Raw genomic sequence first — 26635 nt, 5'->3', positions numbered from 1 at the left:
TTTATATTCAAGTCAATTTAGTAAAATACAAAATTCTGTGTGAAAATTATTTTTATTCAGGAATGTCATGTAATTTATATTTTAATATACATGCTGATAATCTTTCAACTTCTGTCTGTAGCAGTGAAAGTAAAGGTATTTTTTTTTCACTTATGTGGTCCAAAAATTTATTTTAAAATATTTTATTTGAGTTTTATAAAATATAAAGAAGACTTCTCTTAAAAAGTAAAACTAATTATTTTTGCATTTAAAGTACATCTAAGAAATTAGTAATGCATTAAGTGCAAGAGTAAGCTGAAATGTCGATAAAGAGAATAATGTCTTTCAATTACATATATTTTAATAAAAAAGAAGCAAATATATTTCTAAGGGAAGCATGACCTTTCCGTGCATTTGTTCTCTTTTGTATTAAGATGAGCAGCAATACAATAATGTTTTTTTTTATTTTTTTCTCAATTAAGATTAATTGTGCAATAAATTTTTTAAATTTAAATGAATAAATATGTAGCACAAGTTGAAATGTTACTAGAGGGAAGCTTTTTTTAAAAGAGAGAAAAATTTCCTTCCATTCTTTTTTATAGTTTCGAATTTAATTATTTAATTTCCCTTCTGAGATTTAAGAATTTTTCAATAACTTTTTCTTTTTGTTATTTACTTTTAGATGGAGTTAGAATATGTAAGATCAGTTGAGAATTATTCTATAACTAATTTTTTTGTTATTTACTTTTAGACGGAATTAGAATATATGATAGAAGATGCTATAAAAGAAGGTGATTTTGAAAAAGCTGAGCTTCTGAGTGATACACTGGCAAATAGAGAAGTGAGTATCAGTATAGTTTTTCTCTTTAATGGAAAAATAAATTTTGCAGTTTTTCAAATACTAACAAATTTACATGAAACTCTGAATCATTTTTATGCATACTAAAAAATATATAAATGTTTTAATAAAAAATTAAAAGCATTTGTAAAATGTAAGTCGGTTCTAAAAGTATTTATGGTTTTAAGGGGAAAATCTGAGACAGAAGCATTGTATATTTATTTTGATAGAATGTTTTCTCTAGTCATTTTGGATGATGCCCACTCTGGCCAACCATCCTCTAATCATCAGTTAAAGAAGCTATAACTGAAATTTAAAGTTATTAAGTTCAAGAACTATCAGATAGAATAAATATTCCAAAAAGTATACAGGATCATTTGAAGAAGATTGGGTTGTGAGTTGCTTCATGGGTACCCCATACGTTAACGTAGCAGAATATGTTTGTTCGAGTTTTGGCATGTAATTCTTTGCTAAAAAAAAAGCAACTCTAGTTTTGAAGCAGCTTATTGTTGTAGATAAGAAGTGTATACCTTATAATAAAGTTAGGGGAAAAATATCATGGGGTAAGCCAAAAGAATCCCCTGTAGTAACATTGAGAGGGAGGCTGCATTCCAGAAAAGTAATGCCTTCTGTATAGTGGGCTTACAAAGGAACTGCATACTATGAATTGTTGCACCAAATTTGACAGAATCTGACTATAGAATAATACTGTTCCCAAAGCCAGTTTTGAAAGCAGAAATTGAAGCAAAGTGTACAGAACTGACAAATCTCTGAGATGTCTTCTGTAATGACAAAGCTCAATCTCACATTTTGATTAATGTCAGGAAAAAACTGAATGGGTATGGCCAAGATATTATTTATCATCTCTCTTATGTGTTAGACCTTCCCTCTTAGATTTTTTATCTCTTCAAGCTACTTCAAAATTCTCTGAATGGCCTGGAAATTGACTTCTTTTGAGACTGTCACACTGCACGTCAATAACTTCATTACACTGAATCTGATGAAAACCTAATTATTTTTTGAAACCTAATGAAGTCATAGTAAAATAGTGTTTATGTGTTTCAATGAGGCTGTGTTATGTTTTTGCACTGCATCATATGTATTCGTGTTTAAAATAAAAAAACTGTGGGACTTTTCAGAATGATTATTATAAGCAAACCAAAAACAGCACAAAATATATAAAGTTACATTAAAATTAAAAGATAAAGCCATTAATAAATAAATAAAAAACAAATCTGCATGAATTCAAAAAGATAGAAACCAGTGTACAACAAAATATAAATAAATAAAAGGAAATATTTGCAAAAAATTGCAATAGTATGCAAATATAATATCTTATCTCCTTCCTGCCTCCGAGAAATCTTAAATTAAGTTTTTCAAAATATCTGTTTAATTTTTTTAGATTGCCATTTGTTCAAAATTATGTCACTAAATCTTTTGAATCCTCATTGTGGCTAGATCTGGTGAAATTAAGTACAATGGAACCTCGAGATAAGAGTTTAATTCATTCCAGTATTGACCTCATATAACAAATTTCTTGTATGTAGAAACAAACTTTCCCATTGAAAATAATGGAAATCCAAGTAATCTATTCCGCACCCCCCCCAAAATATCAACATAAAAATAAATTTTTTCAATAAACAACCCTGGTAAATAATATAACCATAGTTTACTTTTATCATAGCTTCCGACGCTGAATGCCTTTTAACTGCTTCTCATTAATTCACACCAACAACAGTTTTTCAACATCTTCTAGGAGTTTTAGGTGGTGCTTTTCAGTAATGGTAACTCCTTTGGCTACATCAAGTTTCTTAATTTCTTCTTTCTTCTTCAGAATAGTGCAGATCGTTGATGTCGAATGGCTGTAAATCTTCACCAATTTTCTCACTCTTGCGCCATGCTTTATGTTTATCTATGATTTCTTTCTTAATTTCAATGACCATGGCTTCCTTTTTTTTTTGCAGCACTGTCTGAGGCAGCAATCTTTTTGAGAGCCATCGTAAAATAATTATTTTCACGTTAAATGTAAAAAGCAATTAACACACAAACACATAGATCAAAGAATACTGAGTGATCTGACAAGGGGATTCATGGAGTCGAGCCAGATCGGGAAATGATGCCACTTGCACCAACAGCATGGCTCCTTGCTCGTATTTAGAAACAAATTTCTTGCTCATACTTTCCTCGTATCTGGAATTTCTCATATAAAGAGGTGCTCTTATCTCGGATCTACTGTATAAACGCAGATTTTGTTTTTATGAAATTGCTGGTTTTTAAGTCAATAGTCTTCAAGTTCTATTTATTAATGTTTCTACTCGTCAAAGCCACATTAATACCACATTAATTATTAAAGATGTCAAAAGGGTGAAAGTGCACAATCACTGGTGATTACAAAAATAATTCATAGTCATCAAATTGGGAAAAGTTATATTGTAATGAAACATAATTATTGTGTCAATATCATCCTATCCGTTTTCTGCTGTTCATAGTAGTTAAATAGGTGTTAGTATATACTTAAATAAAAAGAGAAGCACACTGAAAAACTTTTAAATTCAGTTAATAATAACATTAGTTTATTACAGTAAATGAGCTGATATTATGATAATGGGATGTTGAAAGTGATAAAATTTCAGCCTATCTTAATGCCATGGCACGTATTTTATATACATAAATATTTTTACATAGGTTTTATATAGAACTATTTTGATATACTGTGTATGAAATCCTAGATTTAAATAAAGTGAAGTCTTTGATGTCATTCAACTAAATGAAGTATTTATGCCACTAAACTCTAATGTTGGCACTAAGCTTTTTGCAGGTCAGTGGCTAAGTTTTGTTGCCTGGTTGGTGTAGTTTCACCACTTGCACCTGCTGTATGTAACTCATATCTTAGAATTAAATATATTCAGTTAAATATTAAATAACAAGTAAACCATTTTTTTTTTAAATTGCTCCTTAAAAGTTATCTGAGTTCTTTGCTTTCTCTTTTTGTCGGATTTTCTTTGTTTGCATATTGGATGCTTCCTTGTTAAAACAGTCATCATATTTAGTCACCAGATTTAGAAAACTTGATTGCCCAGTCTGTAACATGCGTACATCAAATGAAAACCTTAACTTATGGTGGCTGCTATAACAAAGAACTGCTATATATTGCTTATTTACCAGTAATTACATTTAGGTAAATTTTGTTATGAAAATAAAAATACAGCTTTGTGAAGTACAGTCAAAAGCCGTTAATCCGGACTCGTCGGGACTTCGGCGATTCCGGATTATCAATTTTTCCGGATTATGGATCATCAGTTTAAATCTCGTAAGATGGCATGCAGAAATTCTAAAATTAAAAATATGAAACCGTAATTTATGAAATAAAGAGCAATAATGATCTAAAGGGTATCAAAATTTACAAAAAAAAAAAAAAAAAAAAAAGCTTAATATTTATTTGTTTACTTTATTAAACATTTCTTTCAATCTAAGTTGTTTAAGTTGCTTCGTTTTATGTGATAATACTTTCTCTTTAATTCTATAAACAGACATAATTTCTTGTTCAGTTACAAAGTTCCGCTGTTCAAGTCCCGTTAATTGCTGTGCCGAGAATACCGACTAACTTGTCAATCGAAATTTTTTCGTTTTCACTAACCTCTCTGTCACATTCTTCATGTCTTTATCCATTTTTTGGAGCAATTCCACTTTTTATTTGTTGGACATCGAAACATACTTTCGTTTTGTAGATCCTTTGGAAGTTCCAGCATTGGAAATTCTATTTAACATAATCAAAATTTCAAGTTTACTTTTATAAAATTGCTCTGACAGTCTGCAAAAAATAATAAGCGGGATCCAATTCGAAGATTAAGGAACAACGCAATCATTAACATTAACTGAAATAGATAATTAGATAATTTTAGCTTACACTGTCCGTTATACATTAAACGCGCAGGCGAAAACATATTCTGCACTTGCGCACACGCATATGCGCAGTAGTCAAGGTTTTACGCGCATGCATAAAACGCCTGTGCGCATGTGCCAACGTGGCGCATGCGCAGAAAGTTTTTAGCTTTGAGGTCCGGATTATGGGTGTCCGAATTAACGACTTTTGACTGTATTAGAAAAATATGAAATGCATCCTAGTAATCCAGGTAAAATAATAGTAACAGGAAAAAAATCCTACTTAAAAATTTTATCATTACTTTATTTATAATTAATATGCAATAATTAACCTATGTAGTATAACTATGTGAACTAATTTTATACTCTGTTTCCTTCCTCATCCCTATAAAGTTTGCTGTAAAAATTTCAAAAGCATTTGCTGCTAAGAGGCATCTTGATAATGTGCAAGAGCAAAGAGCTATTGAGAAGGAAAGGAGATTGAAGAAAATTCGATGGACGTGAGTATTTTTTACTTGCCCTCAAATTATAAATGCAAAATAACATATACATTTTGTGAAATATAATTAGAAATTTTTACTGCATTATGTATGTACAAGTTAAAATTAATTTGTTTTAATCAATAATAGTGCTCAATATGCATTTTATTATAATTTGGATTTAACATAGATTAAGAAATTAAGCCAGACATAGAAAATGTTTAAAATAAATTAATAAAAATACAACAAAATGGAAACAATAATAGCAATAATTAAATTAAGTGAAAATGTAGTTATAAAATCATGATGATAAGGTCAGTTTTAACATATGTATTTAAGCTTTACCTAACTTGGCCTGAATTACCAAGTTGGGTGAAGCTTGTACTCATTTCCTTGAGCATGCTTATACTCTAGTTCAGGGGTGGCAAACCAGTGGCATGCGTGCCATTGATGGCACATGACACAATGCTTTGGGCTCACCACTGATCAAAACAGTTTTCATTTTAATTAAAAATAAAAGTTCACTATGAAGTATTACAATCAAATGCGAGTGAGCCTGCCATACAGACTGATTGTGCGTGGGATGCCGGGTGGAAAGCACTCTCATTTGTTTTTGTCTCGCCTCAGGCTGCATTCAGACAGTGAAGTAAATGTCACAGAAGCATAGTCACAAGGAATAAAATGCAGGAATTCCATTCACACCTGCGACACAGGGTCTAAGCCATACCCACTTAGAGAAGCTAAATTTGCGCATGCGTGAATGTGTCTACCGCTGTGCCGCTCTGTTTTCCCATTCAGGATTCTGCATTTGGTTCTGATTGGTTGATGTTTATCTCAAGTCGGCATAAAGGTGAAAATTTCAAACTTTATGGCTGGAGCCCTAAACCAGATTTTCTGATGTGCAGACTGGCTGCCTGGCAGTGCAGCTTGGCATAAACCACTTATGCCCTTTATACTGCAGCAGAGTCGTAGCTAGGGTTTTCAGCGCCCAGGGACAACTGAAAATTTCGCGCCCCCTACTGCTTGCCAAGGATGGAAAACATTTAATTATAAAATGTCGTAACATCAGTTTGGCGCCCCTTGGATTCTGCGCCCGGGGACAGATGCCCCCCCTTGCCCCCGTCTAGCTACGCCCCTGTACTGCAGGGTTCGTACGGTCCTTAAACGTCCTTAAAAGTCCTTAATTTTTTCAAATTGATTTTTGGTCCTTAAAAGTCCTTAATTTTGGCCAAAATGAATAAACGGTCCTTAATTTTGCTCATTTGACATTTCTTATCATTTCTAATGATTGCCATTCTATGTGTGAATTGCGATTTCTCATGAATATGGAATTAAAATTGCACGGCTCTTAACCAATCTGTTGGCGGATTTGTGTTGCAAACGATAAAAAAAAAAACAATTAGCTACCGGAACGAAAGTATCGGTGTCTGATTGGCTATTCACCCAATCTTTCGAAACAGGTGTTATCAATAAATTTAGGCAGATTGTGACGAAAGCGTGAAGCCGGAAGTTCTTTAAGAGGCGAAAGTGATGATGAAGGTGCTCGAGAAAAAAAAAAGGGGGGGGGGAAATTCTGAAAATATTTGCCAAAATTAGAACAATCCCAACCTGGAAGGCCACAACCCTTCCGACGCCAATAGGAACGAGATGCCTGGAAAGTGCATTTTCAATAAACTGTGGCTTCATCAAGCTGACTACAAAGACTGGATATTGATGGATGACAATCCTTATAAAGCTAAATGTGGTCTTTGTCTGAAACAAATTGAAATTTCTATAATGGGAGAGTCAGCGCTGAAAATTGACATGAAATTAAGTTTCGTTTTATCATTTCAATTTGTTTTTACACGGTTTTGCTTAGCTTAATTTCTGTGTTTGTTTCAATTAAGCCATAAATTAATTTTTTATCACCTTCTATGGAGTTTATTCTCTTTTGCACATACTATATGTATGGGATATCGGGATTATGAGTTTATTTCTGCAGAGGGTCTGTTATCGATTTCGCGGGAAATCTGATGGCTCCATTTCAATTTTAGGTCGCCAAGGGCAAATTCAGTAACGCTAGCCGAGAAAAAGTGAAGTTCGGAAATACGTTTTGAAGCATCAATAGACAATTAAGTATTTGGTTTAATCCTATACTGTTGATTTTTGCTAATGGCGATACAATTATTAGTTGAAAACAACTAACTAATTAAAAAATTTTTAATATTTTTAAAGCTGAAAACAACTAATTGAAACTAATTTTCTTGAATTAACTAGATGCAAAATTAACTTTCATGAATTACTAAAGTTATTGGGTAGAAGTTTAACTGAAAATATACATTCCGTATTATTTATACAGTACAAAGTCCAAGGTTGGGACTTCGGCGATCCCAGATTTGAGATTTTTCCGGATATTAGATCATTTTAAATCTACTAAGATGGCACGTAGAAATTATAAAATTGAAAATATGAAATTGTGATTTATGAAATAATGAAGCATTTATGATTTAAAGGCTATCAAAATTTATAAAAGAAAAGAGCTTAATATTTATATGGTTACTTTATCAAACATTTCTTTCAATGTGAGTTGTTTGATTTGTTTTCTCTGCTAATACTTTAGACTAATACTATAGACATATAATTTCTTATTGAGTTATTAAGTTCCATTGTTCAAGTCCTGTAATTGCTGTGTCGAGAATCCCGAATAACTTGTCAATCAAAATTTTTTCTAGTTCAGTAACCTCTCTGTTATTTTCTTCACTATCGGTAGCTGTATTTTCTGGATTTAGAACCATACTACAGATTTCGCCCTCCGTTAATTGCTTGATGATTGGGGCATTGTCATCGCAATGAAAAACTTTTGTTTAACTTCCCTAAATTCTGCCGCCTGGTGCGGCCATGCGAGCTCTGGCGCTGGTTCTGGCTTTATGTGAATAACAAATCAGTTATTCTTAATTCAAATAGCACTAAATATAATCGTTTGTCCTATCAGTATCATTAACAAAATCTATTTTTAGCATAAGGAAAGAAATTTCTGTTAAATCTCCCCTTGTCAACATTTTAACGCATTAAACTTAAATCTGTAATCGGATAATACTCTATTATTTGGCGTCATTGCATGAGTCATCACTCAAGTTGTCATCCGTTGATAAACATGTGGTGATGAAAGCAAAATACAATAAATAAAGATTCGCGATTCGTCATCAAGGATATAAAATATTAGCTGCTGTAAAATTAACATTAGTTGCTGTAAAATCGGTTTGAGATTATGCCAAGCAGATACGCAGCTATGGAGTCAAGTTACTAATCACACAAATTTATGCTAAAATAATTATTTCTTCAATAATGAGATATTTTATTTAGCGCCAAACTGAGATTAAGAATCGGGATTTCCGACATGTTTTTTTATGATGAGGAAAAAAATCTAATGCGCATGAGTAAAGCATACCCCTTCCCTCAAAAAACCCCTAAAAAATTGCTTGGTGGTGGCTTTGAGGTCAGGATTTTAGATCATTCCAGATATTGGATGTCCAGATCTCGGAATTTGTACTGTATATATGTACTGAATATATATATATATGTACTATAAATATATATATATATGTACTGTATATATATATTATACATATATATATAGTAAAAAATGTATATTTTCAGTATACATTTCTTATTATATATATAGATTTCTTATTATATATATATATATACATTATATACATATATATGCGATACTTAATTTTACTAATGCCTTGCATGTAATGTCCCTTTTAGCTGCAAAACATCTTTCCCTTCTCAACTGCAGAGTTTCTTCTAACAATATCATGAATTTTGTCAAGTTAGAAGAACCATCTACTTCAGGAAAAGATGTAACTGCTAATTCAACATCAATAAGTGTAGAAAACAATAAAATCAATTCTTTTCTTTTCAAATCTGAAGTTACAGATGCAAAAATATTGTGGGATTTTAAGTGCATCAAAAGCCACTATTCTTTTAAATCGTGCGATGATATTGGGCCATTATTCACTAAAATGTTCCCAGATAGTTTCATTGCAAAATGGTTTTCATGTGGTGAAAAGAAATGTGCTTATATCTGTTATTTTGGTCTTGGCCCATATTTTAAAACTTTGTTACTAAAGCATTGAAAAAATGCTGAGTTTTTTACATTACTATTTGATGAGACTCTTAATCTGACAAATCAAAAGAAGCCTGCTTTTATAGGGCATGCAACAAGTGAAATTATTTTATCCAAATTTTATGAATGTGTTAAAAAACTAGACTTGTCAAAACTCTTACAAATATCGATGGATGGTCCTGCAGTAAACTGGAAATTTTATGATTTATTGCAACAGGACTTGACAAAAGAATATAACATTCAATGCTTGACATTAGGGACATGTGGTTTACACATTCTTAACAATGCTTTCAAGCATAGGATGTCATCCACTGGCTGGGACATTCCATCCTTCTTATCCTCCTTATTTTGGATTTTTAAAGATTCTCCTGCAAGACATGAAGATTTTTTAAGTATAACTGGCTTAAAAAAGTACCTGTGAAGTTCTGCTTTTACCGATGGTTGCAAAATGTCCCAGCAGTTGAAAGAGCCATTGAAATATGGGATGACTTGCTACTGTACATTAAAGAAGTTGAAATGGGGAAGTTTAAAAAAAAATTCATCGAAATCCTTCTCAAATATTTTGGAAGCAACTAAAGATAAAACATTTCTTATAAAATTAAATTTTTTTCTCTCTCTGTAGAAAATATTATTGCTTTTCCTTGAATATTATCAAAGTGATAAACCACTTATTCCCTTTTTTGCTGAAGATATCTTAAAATTTGTAAATGATTGCCTTCAGCACTTTAAAATTTTGAAACTAGAATATTCAAAAATAACTAAAGCAGAAAATCTTTATAAATTTAATTTTAATGATCCAAATTGTTATAATGATAAAAGTAAAGTTTATTTGGGATTCATTGCTGAGCAGTTAATGAATGATAAATGCCGCAAGAAGGACATTTTACAAGCTGAAAGTTTTGCATTGAAACAAGAAGGTCAACAATGTGTCTTAACAATGGTACAACACTTAATGTCTAAATGTTCAATAAATTATTCTTTTATTCGAAATGCATCTTGACCCACGATTGATGGTTAAAAAGTCCAGAAAAAGCCCAGAACAAAATGAAAATAGTTCTAACGGTATTAATGCAGAATAAACGTGTTTTACAAGATGATTGGGATGAAATTCTGCTGCAGTTTGGAGAGTTTCTAGACAAAGTAGTTAAGACAAATTTACATGAATTTTCTACTTTTGATCCTCAAAATCTTTCTCTTGACACATTTCTCACTTCTTATTTTCATGATTTTCATTATTCAAAAGTATGGAAAATAGTGAAAATGATTCTTATTTTGTCACATGGACAAGCCTCTGTGGAAAGGGGCTTCTCTGTAAATAAAGCAATTGAAATTGAAAATTTAAGTGACTCATCATACATTTTTCAACGCACAGTATTTGATTACATAAAATTTCCTGGAGGTGTTCTTAATATCGAAATTAATAAAGAAATGAGATCAGCAGCAGCTTATGCAAGGTCTAAATATATGCAGTATTTAGAAGAACAAAAATCTTTAACTAAATCTGAAAATTCAAAGAGGAAAAGAAATATCATTGAGGAAGAAATTGATTATATGAAGCAGAAGAAAAAATTTCTTCAAAGGGACATTAAAGATATTAACGAAGAAGTAGATGCTTTAGCAGATGCAGCTGAGACCAGCAGGAACATTGATTTGTTTATCAAAGCAAATGAACTTAGAAGGATAGTTAAAGAAAAGGAAATAGACATAAATAAATTAGATGTTAAAATAGCTGAAAAGATTTCAGATTTAAAAAAAGCACAGATGTTTTGTATCTTTTATTGTACAGTTTATTATTCTAGTATCTTTCAAAAAACCAAGGAAATAAATTGTATGTTTACAAATCAGTTATTTTAATCTGCAAAATATTCTTACATTGTGATTATAATAGTAGTTGACTGTGTTTAAATAAATATCAAATAAGTTAAATAATAATCATGTAAATCTCTAAAATAGTGACTGTTATTAGTGTAAAATACACTTATACATGTTTTTAAAGAAATTATGTTCCTAATTTAATGTTATCTACTTCATAACTTGTAGGGAGTTAGTTTAATTTTCAAAATTGTTTTATGGTAAAGTGAATTTAATAATAGTGCATAATACACACTTCTGTTAGTTTCTTAAAGTGAAATTACAAGCATGAAGTTGGTTCTATGGATAATTACTTTATTCTATTCGTTTTTTTGTTTGCTGATAGGTCCTTAATTTTTTCTTTGATGGTCCTTAAAAGTCCTTAATTTTCATGTAAGGAAATGTGTACGAACCCTGTACTGTCATCTGAATGCAGCTTTAGTTATGTTGTGGACTAGAATTGTTAATGTCATATAGTTTTATTATGCATTTTACATCTTGTCTCATAACTTTAAAAGTTTATCTAGTTCATTTGTGTTATATTTACGATTTCTAACTGTTATTTAACATGGCTAGTTCAGAAAAAAAAAAAAAAAAAAGGAAAAGTGCAAGATAGTAAGTGTAACAAAGAATTTCAAACTTGGTGGAACGATAAATATGTCATGATTAGTAAAGGTGACAAAGCGGTGTGTGTTTTATGTTCCAGAATAGTGGTATGTAGAACATAGTGTGTAAAATGACATTTTTAAACAAATCACAAATCCGTTTGTCAAAAAAGCGAACGAGAGCAAAAGGAATTAATTGTAAGCGCAAAAAAAGACAGAAATAAACAGTCGATGTCTATGATTTAAATATGTTGGCAAAAACTGTCATACGAGCATGGAAAGTTACTCAGCTGCAAATGTCATTGTTCATCATAGTAAACCTTTTCAAGAGGGAGAGTTTTTCAAGGAAGTCTGGTTAGCATGTGTGTTCTGACTTTTTGATGATTTTGATAATAAAAGATAAAATAATTCTGCACATCAAAGATACTTTTTTTTTAGGAACACAATAAAAGAAAGAATCTTAAAACTAGCCAGAAATGTGACAGATCAACTAAAAAGTGACATTAACTCCACTCCTTTCATATCGCTAAGTCTTGACGAAAGTACTGATGTCACTAAATCTGCACGTTTAGCGGGTTTTGCCCAATATTGCATAGGAAACGTCATAAAGGAAGAATTAATTATGATAATATCATTGCTAGCAACTACAAAGGGCTCAGACATTTGTATGGCTGTTAAAAATTCGCTTGCTGAGAAAGAAATTGATTTGAAAAAAAAAAAAAAAAAAAAAAAAAAAAAAAAAATTCAGTAACAACTGATGGTTCTCCAAGCATGGTGGCCCCCCCCTCAAAAAATGTTTTAGATTTAAAATTACGTCCAAGGGGCTGTTTTTTTAACATTTTATGTGTTACCTTTATTTATTAAATATCATGTTTTTTGCACTTAAACCATAAAATTTTGTTCAATAGCAATGTTGAAAAATAATTTTAAAATGAGACATATCTTTAGAATTTCCGATACACAGTTCCACGTGCTGGAGATAAAAAGGTCCCCCCCTCGTAGAGTGTTGCCATTGCTCGCTTTTAAATTGTTGAGTTTGTTACTCAAAAATTTATTAAAGGTTTACAAAATATGAAATCAATGATAAAATAAATCTTAAATTCCAAATTTGGGCTTCCAGATGCCCATATTCTGGTGAAAGACTACGTTATTCAAAATTTGATGTCTCTAGGTACCGTTGTTTTTTCATAATGCGAGAAACTTCATTATTTAATTTCTTCAAATATAATGCAGGACTCTAACATTTTGTGGCAACAGTTTGAAAAGTGAACCCACATTTATAGGAGTCCGAAGCAAAATGCCAAAACGAAAGTAATAGTCCTTCGGGACTCAAATCCCTTTGGACTAAAAAGGTTTTATTAGTTTATTTTAGACGTAGGATATTCGATTCATGAATTCCACTGCATCATTCACCAACAATTCTTTTGTGCTAAGAGTGGTTTAACATCTCTTGATAATGTAATGGCGTTAGTCACAAAAATAGTCAACCTCATATCATCGCAGACTTTACATAAGCAAAAGTTTGATGCTTTGTTGGATGAAGTCAGCTCAATGTATAATGTCTTACTGATGTAGAATAATGTTACTGGTTGAGCCGCGGGAATGTAATTTAAAGTTTTGTTGACTGCTTGGAAGAAATCAGACTGTTTCTGCAAAATGAAGGAAAAATTGATCAATACCCACAGTTGTTGAATGTTATATAGCTTTCAAAATTGATGTTTGTTACAGACATATGTCAACATTTCAATGAATTAAACATTATGCTTCAAGGCACAAATAAAACAATTATCGTCATGATGGATCTCACACTTATGATGGATCACTCTTTTGATGCTATACTGCATGTTTTGAGAAACGATATTATTACAAAAAACTACAAATATTTCCCAAACTTGAAAAAAAGTATCCAAGATTTAGACATACACTGCACAAGGGGGGGGAGGGGACAGTTCTAAATCTTCTGTTCTACTAGGCCAATTGAGGAAATTCAACTTGCATTTTTATGTCTCGAAAGTGCGACTTAAGATATGGATTAGATTTAAATATATCATTGTTCAAATATAGGTATTTTGACGCAAAAATTGAACTTTTCTGAAGTAAAATGCCAATTTTTTTCCATATTTCGATTCTACGACTCAAATTATGCCAAACTGCCAAGTTTTGTAAAGCAGTTTTTAAAAAATTAGCTCTCAAAATTTTAGCTCCTCTATGTTAATTGAATTTGGTACATATTTATTAATTTCTCTTTTTTTATTAAACTTATTTGATTGTTCCTTTCACATTTTGAAATTTAGGTTCATTTCAAATAAAATCCCTCCATTTTTTATGATTTATTTTTTAAATCTGTATTTTAAATAATTTTTGAAATTTTTCGAAAAAAATTTTAATCATAATACATAAAACTTTTACTATCATCTTAATGTAAATGTCTTTCTAAGTAGATATATTTCTGAAAAAATTTAGAATTTTGTATTCAAAATTTCCGAAGACATTTGTGAATTTATATATTGGTGCTTGCGTTTTGAAATTTGACATGTTTATTGAAAGCAATAATAACATCAAATGTGGTTTAGGCACTTTGTTAAAATTATTTTAAAGTAGGAACGATGTGATTTTTTTCCGCTCATGCACAATGTAAAAAGAAAAAGGAAAATAGGTTGCCATACGTTAAAAAGTCCTCCAAGTGAAACCAAATTTTACAAAATTTAATATTTAGGCATAGTTTGAGTTGTAGGAACAAAATATGGAAAAAAATTGGCATGCTCTTTCAGAAAAAGTCCGATTTTGTGTCAAAATACCTATGTTAGAGCAAGGCTGTCCTAAGTCCTTATATCCTAAATCGCACTTTCGAGACATGAAAAAACACAATTTGAATTTTGTCAATCAGCCCAGTAGAATGGCAGATACAGAACTATCCCATTTTTTTCTTTTGCGCAGTATATATGAGAAACCAGATGAAGAAAAAGTTATTGAAGAATTTATTTCCATAATTGATTCTTCAATCAAGGAGTTTTCAGCGAGATTTTCTCAGTTCAAAGAATTATCAGAAATGCTCAAGTTTATTATGTACTCTGATGTGATTTCATTTGATAAACTGAATTTGTCCCAATTTGATTGGTTGGAAATTGAAGAATTTGAAATGCAACTGATTGATTTCCAGTCTAGTTCAATATGGATTCAAAAATTTATTGAAACAAGGGAAAAGTTGGGACTGATTGAAACAGAAAGATTAACAAGCAATATAACAAAAATGCCAGTAACAAAATTTTGGCAACATGGAGTTTGTTTCCATACACATTTAACTGAAGAAGCTGACTCTTGCTATTTTAACCATATTTTTATCTACTTGTGCCTGCCAGTGATTATTTTCAGAGATAAATAACATTAAAAACTCTGTTTAAGAACTAGAAACTGTTTAGCAGATGATTCCGGTTCAGCATGCATTCTGCTAAAAGTAACATCTTAGAACCCTAATAGATGCCATCTAATCTGCAACAACAGAATTTGCCATCTAATCTGCAACAACAGAATTTGCCATCTAATCTGCAACAACAGAATTTGCCATCTAATCTGCAACAACAGAAGTCACATTATGTTACTTTAATTTGAATTACACGTATAACTATAGTTTTTTGTTAGTAAATAAAGAGTTTTGAGTTGATAGTATTTAGTATTATTATTTTCCCAATAATCACTTAAGTCAAAATTATTTGACGGTATGTCTATGGCATCATTAAACATTTCTTTAGAAAAAATAGCATGTTGATCCATAAAGGTTTGCCACCCCTGCTCTAGTAGATGAATGTAGCAGAAATGATAATAATTTGGAATCAAATACATGTTAAGAGAAGTTCAAATGAAGTCTGAACCTTTTCTCATATTTTCAATGAAAGAAGAAGAAAGCTTCTTCAAAAACGAAGTCAGGTCTGTAAGCCTTTCTGCTTTCAGGTATCCTATTTGTTATATCTGATATAATTCTCAACCAGTCTTTTTATCTCTGTAAAGCTTTGCCAGGTCTGTTATGATCCAACAAAATCATACCATCGCTGTTGAATAACAGTTTTTATTAATAAAAATTGTAATGTAATTATATCAGTAACATAGGTTTTAAAACATTTTTTGTGAAATGTTGCTATGTTCTGGCTACATATATAAGCAAGAGAAAAAGTGTTGCATGTTTAACTTGTATGTGTATTAAGGACATGAAACTTTTTAAACGCTTTTATGGATTGCAAACCATTTACATTTCACACAGAGGTTTTAGTTATTTAATTTTTTTTTATTATTTATTTTTCAGGTTTGATGCCAAAGAAAGGTGGCAAATGAAAGGAAATATGTAATGACAGAAGTTACTAAAAGTAAAAGGAGAGGGAAATGTGTGAACACTTGTTCAGTATGTGTCATAATGTAAATATATATTTTGTACATTGTAAAATTTTACTTTGCAATTTGTAAGAATATTCCGGTATGTAAAATAAAATGAAAAAGACATGTGGCATAGTGGAAAATATGTTGATTTTATAGAAATAAATTTAGAAATTGTCAAAACATATAGCACAATGTATATCCATGATTATTTAAATAGATAAGATTTGACAGCCATTAAGAAGCCATTTTATTAAAACAATATAAAGGGAAAATCTGAACAATAGTGATCTTATGGTATATCTGTTTTCACTAAAAACAACATAATTATTTTTTCTATATTTTTCATAAGCAATGAACTTTTAATGGATACTTAAGCAATGAAGTTTTTTGTGTGATTATAAAAACATGATTCTGAAGTAATAAAACTTTATGAGAATATTAATAATGCATTTTTAACACTTGAAAATTTATAGATTATTGTGTGAAAATTCTTTTGGCTTACTAGTTATAACAAATTTATAAATTTTAAGAATGTAGTAAATTGCAAGACTAGTAAATTTAAGACAAATTTAAGATTAAATTGCAAAAGTATAGCAGTGGGTGGCATTTAAAGTGAGTAAATAAACCTCGAGTTATTCTAATTTATTTATTAAACTGACCTTTCAAGAAAAGTTTGAAATAATGTCAAATATCCTAAATTTTGTATTTAAATATGTCATTTAATTTTTGTTGCAAGGAGGTTAGACTTTTTGTGTTTTATTTTTAATAATGAGTGTATATTTATATTTTTTATGTGCATTGTACATTGTTTGTACATGTATTTTTAATGATGAGTGTAAACATTTCCTAAACTTAATTTTTATAAAACTGATTTTTGTAAAATTTAAAAATATTAAAACATGAATAGTTATGCTATTTAAAATATTTCTGTAACTGGAAGTATATGTCTACAATCAATGGTTGCAAAAATAAAGAGTTTGTAGACACAGTGTATACTATGAAGCAAACAATAATTCTACATTATTCAAAATGTGATGGCTCTAGGTACCATTGTTTTATCACAATGCAAGAAACATACATACATTTGTGTAAATTCTTCATTATTTAATTTTTTAAATATAATACAGGGCTGTAATAGTTGGTGGCAATAGTTTCAAAAGTAAATCAATGCAGAAAGTGAATCGACACAAAATGTGAAAACGATATTAATAGCCCTTCTGGGCTAATGCCCTTTCGGCTAAAAAGAAAAAGAAATGTAAAAGTCATGGGGTTACTAACTTGAGATGATTAATGTTATGATCCTAGATGAGGTAAATAGCAAACTGTCGGAGATTAAAGCTCTTTAAAAATGATATTGCTGCATGCGTGTGGGTTTGCAATAGATTAAATGCACACACAACTGATGATAGCATGATAAATTAATTTTATTAAAAGAATACTTCACAGTTCTAGAACTTTTCACAAAATACTTGTACAGCTCTTCAGAGTATCACAGAGTACTATCAGTAGTTACATTTCAAACTTTGTGAACTAAATAACTACTCAACTGAATAACTACTCAACTGATGCTCTCTCCGGTTATATATAGTTTTCTCCCAGCTGCTAAGAAATCTCTACTATTACTCAAAGGCATAAGAGGGGCAAATATGGTTAAAATTACATATACAGATTAATTACTACATATACAGATTAATTACATTTATTCAATCACAGTATCAATTACGGTTACACATAGATTGAACCAAAGTGTCACCAAGTTTTGCGACTTTTGGCAATTTCTCGCCAAATTTAGCAACAAAAATTGGTTGCCCAAACTATCGCCATCTTAGCAATATCTCTCCAATTTACTGAGCTAGCCATTTTTTCAATTTTAAATAGACTTGCCCCTGTATGCTTATTGTTCAGGTAAATCTCCGCTTCTTGAGATTTTCACATTACATTACACAAAAGATACTACAATTTTACATATAATTTCACAAAAAGTTAATTACATATGTACAAATTCTGTAACAATGTAGTATTAAAAGTGGTTTTCATGACTGAGGAATTTACACACATAGGCTTTCTTGAAGAAGTTAATATTACATTTATGCAGATTTCATTTCACAGTGTTTCGAAGATTTGATAAATTAAGAAGCATTGTGATATTTCTCAAAATTTTTGGAAATTTTTAAAATATTATTTTTACTAGCTGTGGTACATGCAGAAGAATCGCAACAGAGTATAATGAGTTATTTCGATTTTAGAAGACTTAATATTAGCTCTCCAAATGGAACACCATTCTTCGATATCTTTAATTTTGTCTAGAAGCCGAGAAATGGTGATTTGTGCATTTATGAACTTTTTAATGATAACTGTATCGTCAGAGTAGTTAATAACTTGACAGTTGCTTACTATTCCCAGTCATTGTTAAAAGAGATCTATGCCTTTCATCATTATTACCTTTCAGCAAGAGTGACTACTAAACCAGACATGTAATGAGATTGTATCAATCTTTGATCTGTATATATCAGTTGTATAGCTGAAAATTCAATATGTACAAAATCTAAAAAGGTTTAAGCAAAGGAATACTCTTTCAGCAGGAAATTCATCTAGTTTATGACTTAGATGAATGGTCCTCCCCCTCTTCTATGGTATTATGAGACCTTAAATTAGTCCTGCAATGATTAAACGTAAGTTCTTAAACAGATTCTTCAGTAGAAGCCTTCTCACATACTACTAATTATTGAATTAGAGAGGTGTCTGATTCTGTACCTCAGAAAATTGCTTCTTTAGTGTTTCTTCTGTGACCTACTCCTATGTGTGCTTGAATGAAAAATTATTGCAATCTTAGTAATGCCTCAAATGTCACTGCTTTTCAGTGGTCCAAAGCAAAACTTAAACTAGAGATTTGATGGAGCTCGTGTATACTGTCATGTACCTGCAGCCTCCTTTCTGCCTTCGACGAATGCTTTCTTTTCTCTTCTTTTTATATCTTCAGCATTTTTATCGACAAGAAAATCTCACTCTTTTATAAGGAGGCTTTCGAGTCATCTCAGTGCCTATTTACTATTGGTTACTATTTACTATTGGTTAAAAATAAATAATAGAGTTAACTGCTTCTCAATAAAATTCTTTTTTAAACCTTCTTCACCCAACGAAAGTTGAGCAATGAATTGTAGAGAATTTTTTGGAAAAAAGAAGCCTTTCATTGTCATTAATGCCGTCGGGCATGTCACGCCTTTACGTACGGCAAGGTCTTTAGTCAACCAATAGCCAAGTCAGTCCAGCCAATTCCAACTGCCAAAGTAGCTGAAGAAAAAGAATCATATATTTGAAATCTATTATTTTCTAAAATTGTAATCAAAAGTTAAAATACTTCTTGCATCTATAAAATCTGTCCCTCAATCCTTTGGATCAAAATACCTAGCAACAATAAAATTTTGATAAAATTTTAAAACTTCATCTATGTATAAACTATTAAGAACTTCCAAAAATCAGAAGTAAATCATATGAGACAAATATTTTGTTCATGCTCACCAGTGACCGAGTGCTGAATGCTGATTGCTCTAACTGGGTACTGTTCCCAGCTAACAAGCTCATTGTATAGGATAATTTGTGATTCCTATACATGTAAAGAGGTTATCATGTCTAGTGACGGACTTTTCTGAGAAAAGGGATTCTGGTAGCACTGGTTTAAACGGAAGGGTTCCTAGATCCCCCTTATAAGCAAAGTCCTGCGTAGCTACGGAACCGATTTTTTGAAACCTTGCCGAAAATGTTTCGGCTGGAGTTGTGTTCCTCGTAGAGATCAACCAATCAGATGAAAGTTCTGCTTCTGAAGGATCACGTTATTTCAGTCTGAGCGATAATCAATTACTGTTTGGCATTCAAGTCTTTGTAGTAGATGAAAATGGTTAACCTAACTATGTAGGTTTCCTGGAATGGTGCGGGTTTTGAGAATTGTCCCTTTTGACGTCAAGTCCCTCGTAGGCGAAACATAATGTGATTGGATTATACGTGGAAACAAGTCAGTGTTCCTTAAAAGGTCCTCCATGAACCATCCTATCTCTTGCCGGGTACTCTTGTAAGGGTTGAAAAAATCCGAATAAAAAAGAAGTTATATCGATTGACATAACTGTAAGAGAGTCTGCCACGAAATCGGCCAGAAATGTAGTATCATAACTAATATGATGGTTGTTCAATCCCCTCCTTCTGACAAAACCGGTTTCCAACCTTTTTCAATACATGCTAACCACAAAATATGGCTCCTGCACCACGAATTTCAAATGTCATATTATCAAATGCAGACAGTCAGCATTCCGCTCTCGCATAGTTTGAGTAAATATTTAAAATATTGAATACAATGTATATAAAAAAATGCAATAGTCTTAGAGTAAAATAGGTATTTACTATGAAAAGTTAAAATGTATACTTTATATAAACTAGTTTTAATAGATAAAATCTATTTTGATATTATATAAATTAATTTTACATGCAAAATCAAAATATAATAAAATAAGCAGTTAAAATATATCCACAGTTAAAGAGAATTAAACTAAAAGACAGGGGAGAGGGTATAATACATCAATATACGAAATAACAGTTGCTACTAATCTCTCTTGTCTGATATAATCAGATCAAGCCCATGAATTATTATCGTGGCTAGAAGTAAAAAACTGCATCTGTAATTGGCCAGAGCCTTGAGCACCGTATCCGTGACAGATAGTCTTATGTTCCGAAAGGTTTTAAAGAAAAGCACCCTGGAGGCATATCCTAAGGTTTCCCACTCCTCTTCATTATCACTGACCTCTCTAGAGTACTCACCGCATATTTTGAGTGCCCCCATGCCTAACAGACATTATTCATTTACAAAAATCCGTGCCTTCACTGGGATTCGAGCCCGGGCCCTTCGGTATGGCAGTCAGCATTGCTAAACACTTTAACGTACGGCGGCTCGAAGTATAATAGCAAATACATCTATAAGCTAATAATAAGTAATAATAAAATCGGTAAACTTCTTAATAAAAGGAATTAACTGCTTGTATATGGTGCATAACTTGGAGAATGTTTCATAATTTATGCAGAATTTTATGCTGTACCTTTGGTTATGTGAAACGCAACTTGTACAATTTCTTACCACTACTCTTGTGTGCCTTCAGTACAAAAAGAGCACAATGCATCATTTTTGCAGTACTCAACAGTATGACCATATTGCTGATAATTAAGTTTTAGGATAGATGGATAATTTGAGGCATATCAACTGAAATAAATAGATATGTGATTCACTATTTCCACTTGGCAGGCAGAAGATATCTCGAATGCGCGATGGGTATATTCGTAGGTGTCACTTTTTCTAGTTTCAAATGAAAATCTTACATAGTTCTTCTTTATACACTTACAGTTAATCCTCATCGAGATTAAGATCTCGTAATTGTTTCTTCTGTTGAATATGTCATAGATGTACCACAATCTAATTTCATAGAAAGTATCGTTTACTGTTTTCTATAGTCTCCTTTAATTCTCATGGACATTCCATCTCTTGTTCAGAGATTTCTTTAGAATTGAGTTTGGCAACAAATCATGAGGTCAGGTTTGATATCATCAAGAGGAATGTATTTATTTAAAGTGTTGGAAATGTCAGTCTTTGGTGATATAGGTTTCTTCATTTTCATCGATTGGTCCGGTTCACCTTTTTCAGATCTGCTGTGGATAGTCCGATTCACATTAAGCTTCACTCAATTTCTGCCATCAGCTTTCATTTCCTAAATTTATCCTAGCCTGTTTTTAATATCTTGTATCTCAATCTAGTTAGAGTGGATGAAAGCTTCCTCTATTACCAAAGATATGCTCCGCAGTTACGTAAAAAATATTCTCACAGCTCTCATTCAGGGTTTTTAGCTCAAACTTTTCCTGAGCTTTGAGTTTATCAATAAATCTATATATTTGTCTGACATCACAAATAACAGAGTTATTGGTCATTATCCCTGGAGACATCCGTCACTCCTCCTGGAGACATCATCCTCATTGCGACAGCCATCACTTGTTTCAGGTGAGGAGATTGTGTCACCTGCCAGCACTTCCATTGATAAAAAAATATTATCTTATGTATTCACAGACATGAAAATGCATTATAGATATTTCTGAGGTAAAGTATAAAATCTAACCGATAAATGAGCAAAAATAATGGATAAAATTAAATATACAACCTTAAATTGTAATCGGATCCCATGAAATAGATACTAACACACCACATTATGTTGAATTTCCAAAAATCTAATGAACACAGTTTAATTAAATTTGGCATGAATATACATTTATAATAAAGAACGAGATGTACGATTCAAAACTCATTTTATGTACGCATGATATTCAATAAAGCTTATAGTACAGAACTGTCCAAATCCGCGTTATGATATTGAATTGAAAATGAGTCTAATATGGGATATTTCGAGAGCTGCTTTTTAGCGCTCGCGGACAATTGAAGATCTCGCGCCTCCCCTGTTTGCCAAGAGTGGAAAACATTTCATTCTAAAAATTTGTAACATCAGTTTACTCCCACTGGATGCTGCGCCTGGGAACAAATGTCCCCCCTTGCCCCTCCCATCTAGCTATGCCCCTGGAAAATGTCCCATCCCACAACCAAACAGGTTACGCAGCGTGACGGCATACTAAACAAGAGGCAGTTGAGGATTTCCTGTGGCATTCGATCTTACTCCTGCAGCAAGGCATTTTTCCCCTCCGGGGGTGGTTCTCCGAGGGGGATGGCGAGATGAAATTGCTCTCCCAAGTGTCCCCGACATGCTCTGCACTCTCAAACTCTTTATGCTTCCACCATTGTAATGATCCTTTTCCCTGATGAGAGAGGGATGATATCATGTGCCAAGCTCTCTTCCAGATACAGGCACACCGAAAATCAGTGTTCAAGCTGAATTTCGACTCATCTGCAAAAAGCACGGTGCTCCTCTGAAGTCTGGTCCAAGACGCATGTTGTCCACACATGCTAAACGCGATTTCTTGTGTGCTGCAATGAGCGGGACGCAAACAGTGGGTCTTTTGTCACACAGCTCTATCTCATGAAGACTTCGGGCAACTGTAGACCGTGAAACTCGGATTCCAGTGGCAACATGTAGCTCACGTGAGAGTTGTAAAGCTGTAGCAGTCTTGTCAGTGGCTTAGCTAGGATTCCAGCACCCGAGGACAACTGAAGAATTTGCGCCCCTTTCTGTGTGCCAAGAATAGAAAACATTTCATTAAAAAATTTCGTAGCATCAATTTGGCACCGCCTGGATGCTGCGCGCGGCGACAGATGCCTCCCTTGCCCTACCCTAGCTACGCCACTACGCTACTACCTAGCTGAGTCTTGTTTCGTCACGTCGATCCTCATTCTTTGAAGATCTTGCTAGAACTTGTTCAGGGCTTTTGAGTATAGATCCAGTGTAGATTGTTTGCCTCCACAAATTGCAGACAACACTGAGCATTATATTGAGCTCTCTAACAACCTGCGCTTGTGATCGACCTGCCTCCAATCTACCGATATTCTGCATGTCATTCCGTCATCCATACGTTAGTGGCTACTCATTTCACCCGATTCCTTATAAAAAATCATCCAAATCTTGCGAGAAACACGGCGAATGTAGTGAAGGAGTATGAGCACCCATATTGCCGAAAACCACTAATGATTTATACTCATTCTCTACAATCAGCTCCACAAACATGAACGTGTACGCTTACGAATTCGACTTTGAATATTGGCATAAACAATGTCCAACGAAGTACACGATAATAATGAATACAGAGTTAAGAAATTAATAAGATTATGCAAATGCAAAATCAGTTAGAAGCATAATGAAATTTTTGTTCACAACTGTCTAAATAAAACTATTCAACGGGCAGAAAGGTCGAAAGTGCAGTACATCCATTTAGTTAAGATAAAGCGCTAGAGGGCAACAGTGCTGCACTGAACTAATAATCTAAGCAACTACACGAAATCATGCATTTGCAATACACACTATAACCATGTTAGACTTAGCTCAGAAAAACGGAAAAGTACTGAAAAATGAATAACAGTTCAAATTTTATCTCATAATTGCAAAAGGTTTTTTACGGAGACTGTAAAAAAACTTTGCTGTAATAAAACTAAAAGTATAAGTATAATAATAATAAAAATCTGAACGCTTTCAGGTTTTATATTACGCCCAGAGGGGCCTTTTTTTCCCTTTACACACATATACGCGTTTGGAAAGTCATTTCGAAAGCATTTAGGCTAATGCCTCTTTGGGCTAAAATATTCACTTATGTTTAGAATTTCTGATCGTATCTCGTTGGAGATAAAAATGTTTTATTCCGTAAAGCCTTGTAACTGCTCGCTTTGAAATCGTTAAGTTTGTTAATCAAAAATTCGTTAAAGTTTTACAAATATTAAGTAGACAGATAATAAAACAAATTCGAAATTCGGGCGTTCTGGTGCCCATGTTCGGGTGGAGAATAACGTTATTCAAAATTTGTTGACTGTAGGTACCGTCGTCGGCTTTTCACACTACCAGAAACATACATACATTCATGCAGATTCTTCATTATTTAATTTCTTTAAATATAATTCAGGGCGATAATTTTGGTGGCAACAATTTGAAGAGGTAAGTGGACATTTATAGTGAAGCAACGCAAAATGCCCTTTCGAAACTAACAGCCATTCTGGGGTATCGCCCCTTTGGGTTAGTTATTTTGATGTATGATGGAAATTACATATATTTAAAAGCTGGGTATAGTATTTGTGTATTAATATATTGTTAGATATCGCATAAGATATAAAATAATGAAATTCACCAGTTTGTCGCGATCCAGTTTTGCGTGATCTATGCATATTGTACTTGTATTTCCAACTATAATTAGTAAATAAATTATATTAATCAGTTATCAGTTCATCTTAGTTCCAGCTAAAAGCTGAACACTGATACAGTTAATGCTGATATTGACAAAATCAGTGACTGAACAATTTAAAGTTCAGTTACCATGTTACGAATACCCCTGATATTTATACATGTAAACAATTTACGTACAAGTTTATTTTCAATCTCAAGAGAAAAATAGTGAACATTCAACTTATATAATTAGTAATACTAGTGATCAGTGTATTAATAAAATTTCGGTGAAACTGAAATTAGAAGGGAATTTCTCTGCGTTCAGAAAGGACGTAAATTATTATTAGAATCAAACTTTTCATGTTTTTCTTGGACATATTACATTGATTGAATATAAATATATATTTAAATTGCATTTTTAGATAATTATTACTAATTGCAATGGATTGTATATTATTTGAATATTGCAGAACTCCATCCTAATAATCCCTTTATAAAGGAAACTCCCTCCTGATCATCTTATATTTGTTTGTTGCCTGTGTTTCGTCTCATGTATTCTACAAGGCGTAGGGCCCTGCTGTGCTTATTTTCCTGCTTGTGGCTGCTGCTTCGTGTTTTAAGATGGAGCGTCTGATCAACTACATTGCATCGGAAATTGTAAACCTCGAGTTACAAGCTGAGGTTTACAATAACCTTCCTGACAACGATGCTCTCGAGCTGTCGTTTTTAAGACGACTAAAATGTTCCATTGACCGGGAGCTGCAGCAAGACCAAGTTAGTTCTTGTACGTAAATTGTTTACATGTATAAATATCAGGGGTATTCGTAACATGGTAACTGAACTTTAAATTGTTCAGTCACTGATTTTGTCAATATCAGCATTAACTGTATCAGTGTTCATCTTTTAGCTGGAACTAAGATGAACTGATAACTGATTAATATAATTTATTTACTAATTATAGTTGGAAATACAAGTACAATATGCATAGATCACGCAAAACTGGATCGCGACAAACTGGTGAATTTCATTATTTTATATCTTATGCAATATCTAACAATATATTAATACACAAATACTATACCCAGCTTTTAAATATATGTAATTTCCATCATACATCAAAATAACTAACCCAAAGGGGCGATACCCCAGAATGGCTGTTAGTTTCGAAAGGGCATTTTGCGTTGCTTCACTATAAATGTCCACTTACCTCTTCAAATTGTTGCCACCAAAATTATCGCCCTGAATTATATTTAAAGGAATTAAATAATGAAGAATCTGCATGAATGTATGTATGTTTCTGGTAGTGTGAAAAGCCGACGACGGTACCTACAGTCAACAAATTTTGAATAACGTTATTCTCCACCCGAACATGGGCACCAGAACGCCCGAATTTCGAATTTGTTTTATTATCTGTCTACTTAATATTTGTAAAACTTTAACGAATTTTTGATTAACAAACTTAACGATTTCAAAGCGAGCAGTTACAAGGCTTTACGGAATAAAACATTTTTCCTAAGGTGCCCTGATTAGCTGAAGGTGTCGTCAGTGCAGGTTGATCATTTGGAGTGGTGTCCATAGTGTCAGGTTTAGAGACAGCAGCTGCCTGATCAGCAGCCGGTGAACCAGAGTACTCAGGAGATGGAAGGCGAGTAGTAGTCTTCCGAATAGTTTTGTGAGTGCGT

At 32.4% G+C, this 26635-nt stretch overlaps 1 protein-coding gene across 1 annotated transcript in view; it reads left to right on the top strand.

The window, feature by feature from the left end:
• The window catches only part of LOC118204483 (protein FAM204A-like), a 35198-nt gene extending 18957 nt beyond the window's left edge, over positions 1-16241 (top strand). The window contains exons 4-6 of the mRNA XM_085817510.1: positions 731-820; positions 5093-5199; positions 16043-16241. Of these exons, the coding sequence (XP_085673636.1) occupies positions 731-820; positions 5093-5199; positions 16043-16085 (240 nt within the window). The 3' untranslated portion in view covers positions 16086-16241. The remainder of the gene's footprint in view (positions 1-730; positions 821-5092; positions 5200-16042) is intronic.
• The last annotated feature ends 10394 nt before the right edge of the window (positions 16242-26635 follow it).

The sequence above is a fragment of the Stegodyphus dumicola genome, chromosome 5 (genome assembly GCF_044657685.1).
Source record: "Stegodyphus dumicola isolate Sdum_Otavi_A_Nest chromosome 5, ASM4465768v1".
Taxonomy (NCBI): Eukaryota; Metazoa; Arthropoda; class Arachnida; order Araneae; family Eresidae; genus Stegodyphus; species Stegodyphus dumicola.
This window is presented reverse-complemented; position numbering and strand designations above follow the sequence as displayed.